Source organism: Triticum dicoccoides, chromosome 4B (genome assembly GCF_002162155.2).
Source record: "Triticum dicoccoides isolate Atlit2015 ecotype Zavitan chromosome 4B, WEW_v2.0, whole genome shotgun sequence".
NCBI classification, from domain to species: Eukaryota; Viridiplantae; Streptophyta; class Magnoliopsida; order Poales; family Poaceae; genus Triticum; species Triticum dicoccoides.
Genome location: NC_041387.1, coordinates 27,447,270 through 27,449,819, shown reverse-complemented (window position 1 = coordinate 27,449,819; position 2,550 = coordinate 27,447,270). Strand labels below are relative to the sequence as shown.

The following is a 2,550-nucleotide window of genomic DNA, read 5'->3' as shown; positions in this document are numbered from 1 at the left end:
TGAAGATGGGTTCAAACAAAAGATGGACTTTAGTGTAGACATCACCATATAGCACTTAAGCTCGAAGTCATCTATCTATCTTCTGTTATGTATATTCACGGAGCATTCATGACTTTACAAACAAGAAATAAGGTAGTGTAATGGAAGATACATACGTGTATACAAAATACACATATTTATGCAATATTTGTAGATATATATGTGGCAATGTATATCTCCTACTCCTACTCAGTGGGGTAGGAAGGTTGCATGGCCAAGCCACACATACCGCTCTTGTCGGAGATATCCTTCTCCATTCTGAGGTAACCATTCTCTCCCCATGTGGTGCCCCATGAGTTCTTCAATAGCCAATACTTAGTTCCATCACTCGTCATGCCATACCCAATCGCTGCTATCCCATGGTCCAAATCAGTTCCGCAGGAGCCGGTCATCACCCCGCCCGAGTAGTGTTGAAATATGACATCCCCTCCATCCACAGCTACAGATACAGGCTGGTTAGCGACCACTTTCATAAGAGAGGATTCATCGTTGGCCGGCACATCCTCGTAGCTCTTGATGGTTGCAACAGTATTGCTTGCAACGCTAGTCTTGCACTGTCCATCTTGTGCCGTGTATGGGTAGTTGGCCTCGGTGGTGAGGCCGCCGTTCTTGATGATGAACTTGAAGGCGTCGTCCATCTCACCACCCTCACAACCCTGATCCACACCATGGACATCGCAATCAACCAGCTCTTGCTCCGACAATGAGATGAGCTTCCCGGTGCTCAACTTCACAATGCCTTCGGTTGCGGCAACAGCTGAAAAGGCCCAACAACAGCCTGCAATGATAGTGTTATCCTTAGTGTTATTTTAGTTGTCATGATAAAAATGATATATAAACTTTGGTCGAACTTTGGAAAGTTTGATTTAATACAAACCTAATACGCAAACTAAACATAAAAGAAGGGGGTACTACCGAAATAGGCTTACCACATTGGCCTTGGTCTTTAATAGGAGTGACGGCACCCTTGGTCCTCCAATCAATAGCCGATGGAAGTGCATCGGTGCTGACATTGTTGTACCTGAACCCGGTTGGAGCCCTGCTACTGCTCCTCTTGAGGCCCTTGTTGGTCTTGCTTGCCCTAAACTCGTCATTAGTGAGGTCCGTGAACTGGTTAACACCGAGCCAAAACTTGTGGTTTCCGGCGTTGAATGACTCGATGAAGGCAATGTTGGCCTTGAAAACCTTGAACCTCTGCGCCTTCTCTGTGTCGTCCTTGTAAGCACGGTTGTACTTCACCATCCAATGCTCATGCCTCTCCACCATGGCCGCATCGCCGAGCTTGCGAGCTGACAGAACAGTGCTGCTGCATAAGCAGATGCAACCTAGGATGGCAAGAAGCAAAGCATTGGGGATGGCCATGATCTGCTCGGTGAGTGCTTAATTACTAGTGCTAGTACTGTAAGTAGCTTTGGTGGTGCTTTGGTCTGTCAAATATGGGTGGAAGGGATGTGTTTATATAGCTGTAGCCATACACATGTACGTAGCAGATACGGCGTGGAGAGCGACGGACAACAGCGTGGCGGTGAAGTTAATTACCAGTTAGAATTAAGAATCTTGTGGTTGTAGATAGTACGTTAGCTTAGTCCAACTCTGATCCTGGAATCAATGGTTGAATTCAGTAAAAGTACGAGCGGAAGTATGTTGCAGCTACGGAAGTACTAGCTCTGTATTAAAATAGTAGATGTTTTTGCAGCTTAATTTGAACTGCAAAAACGTCTTATATTTTGATATGGAGGGATATATTTTAAAGTAGTGAGAAATAGGAACTGACCCCTAGTTCGTGCCATGTGAACACAAAACAATTAGAAAGAGGGACTGCTGGGCGGGCAAGTATTGCACCTACGGAAGTACATATATTAGAACAGTCCAACAAGAGCAAAGATAAAAAAAAAGAATTCAAAGATGCACGACGATAACGGCAATAAAGAAACAAAACCATTCAGACTTTCCTTAAGGTGGTCACCTTACCCGCTGATTGATGTGTAAGAATTCCAGCGGGTCATGGTCAATCAAAATTTCAGGAAATAGAAATAATACCCTGTGCGTTGCTGTGGGGATTGGTTCAATTATTTCAAGGATGTTTTGTTGTATGTAACATTAGTATTTGGATTAATAATATAAACAGTAAAACTAAATTGTACATACATTTACTTAAGTTGATTGTTGTATAGCTGTAGGATATTTGCCAAATATAAGTAGCAGGAACTATGCATGTTATGTTATGGTGGTCTTTTCTCATGCATAGTGGCTTATTGAGTTGGCATAGTTGAATGTTAAGAGATTTAGCGACAGTGATGGTCAACTATTTAGCTATATATGATATGGAGAGAAGTCAATAATGGAATAACATGCGGTAGTTTAGTCACATGTTGTCAATGGGCAAATATTTAGACAAATATATACAGAAACTTCTCATATTACATTTACACAAGATGGCAATGGGGGGCGTGCAACACACACTTACATGCACATCTAATCGTGTTTATTATCCTCCCAGCTCCGCCGATC

At 42.9% G+C, this 2,550-nt stretch overlaps 1 protein-coding gene across 1 annotated transcript; it reads right to left on the bottom strand.

The window, feature by feature from the left end:
- Window positions 1-224: 224 nt before the first annotated feature.
- LOC119293268 (senescence-specific cysteine protease SAG39-like) lies at window positions 225-1,401 on the bottom strand. The gene is made up of 2 exons (XM_037571794.1): window positions 969-1,401; window positions 225-817 (listed from the first exon to the last, which is right to left on the bottom strand). Exons 1-2 carry the CDS (start codon window positions 1,399-1,401, stop codon window positions 225-227), a joined length of 1,026 nt encoding a protein of 341 aa, XP_037427691.1.
- Between the last annotated feature and the right edge of the window lie 1,149 nt (window positions 1,402-2,550).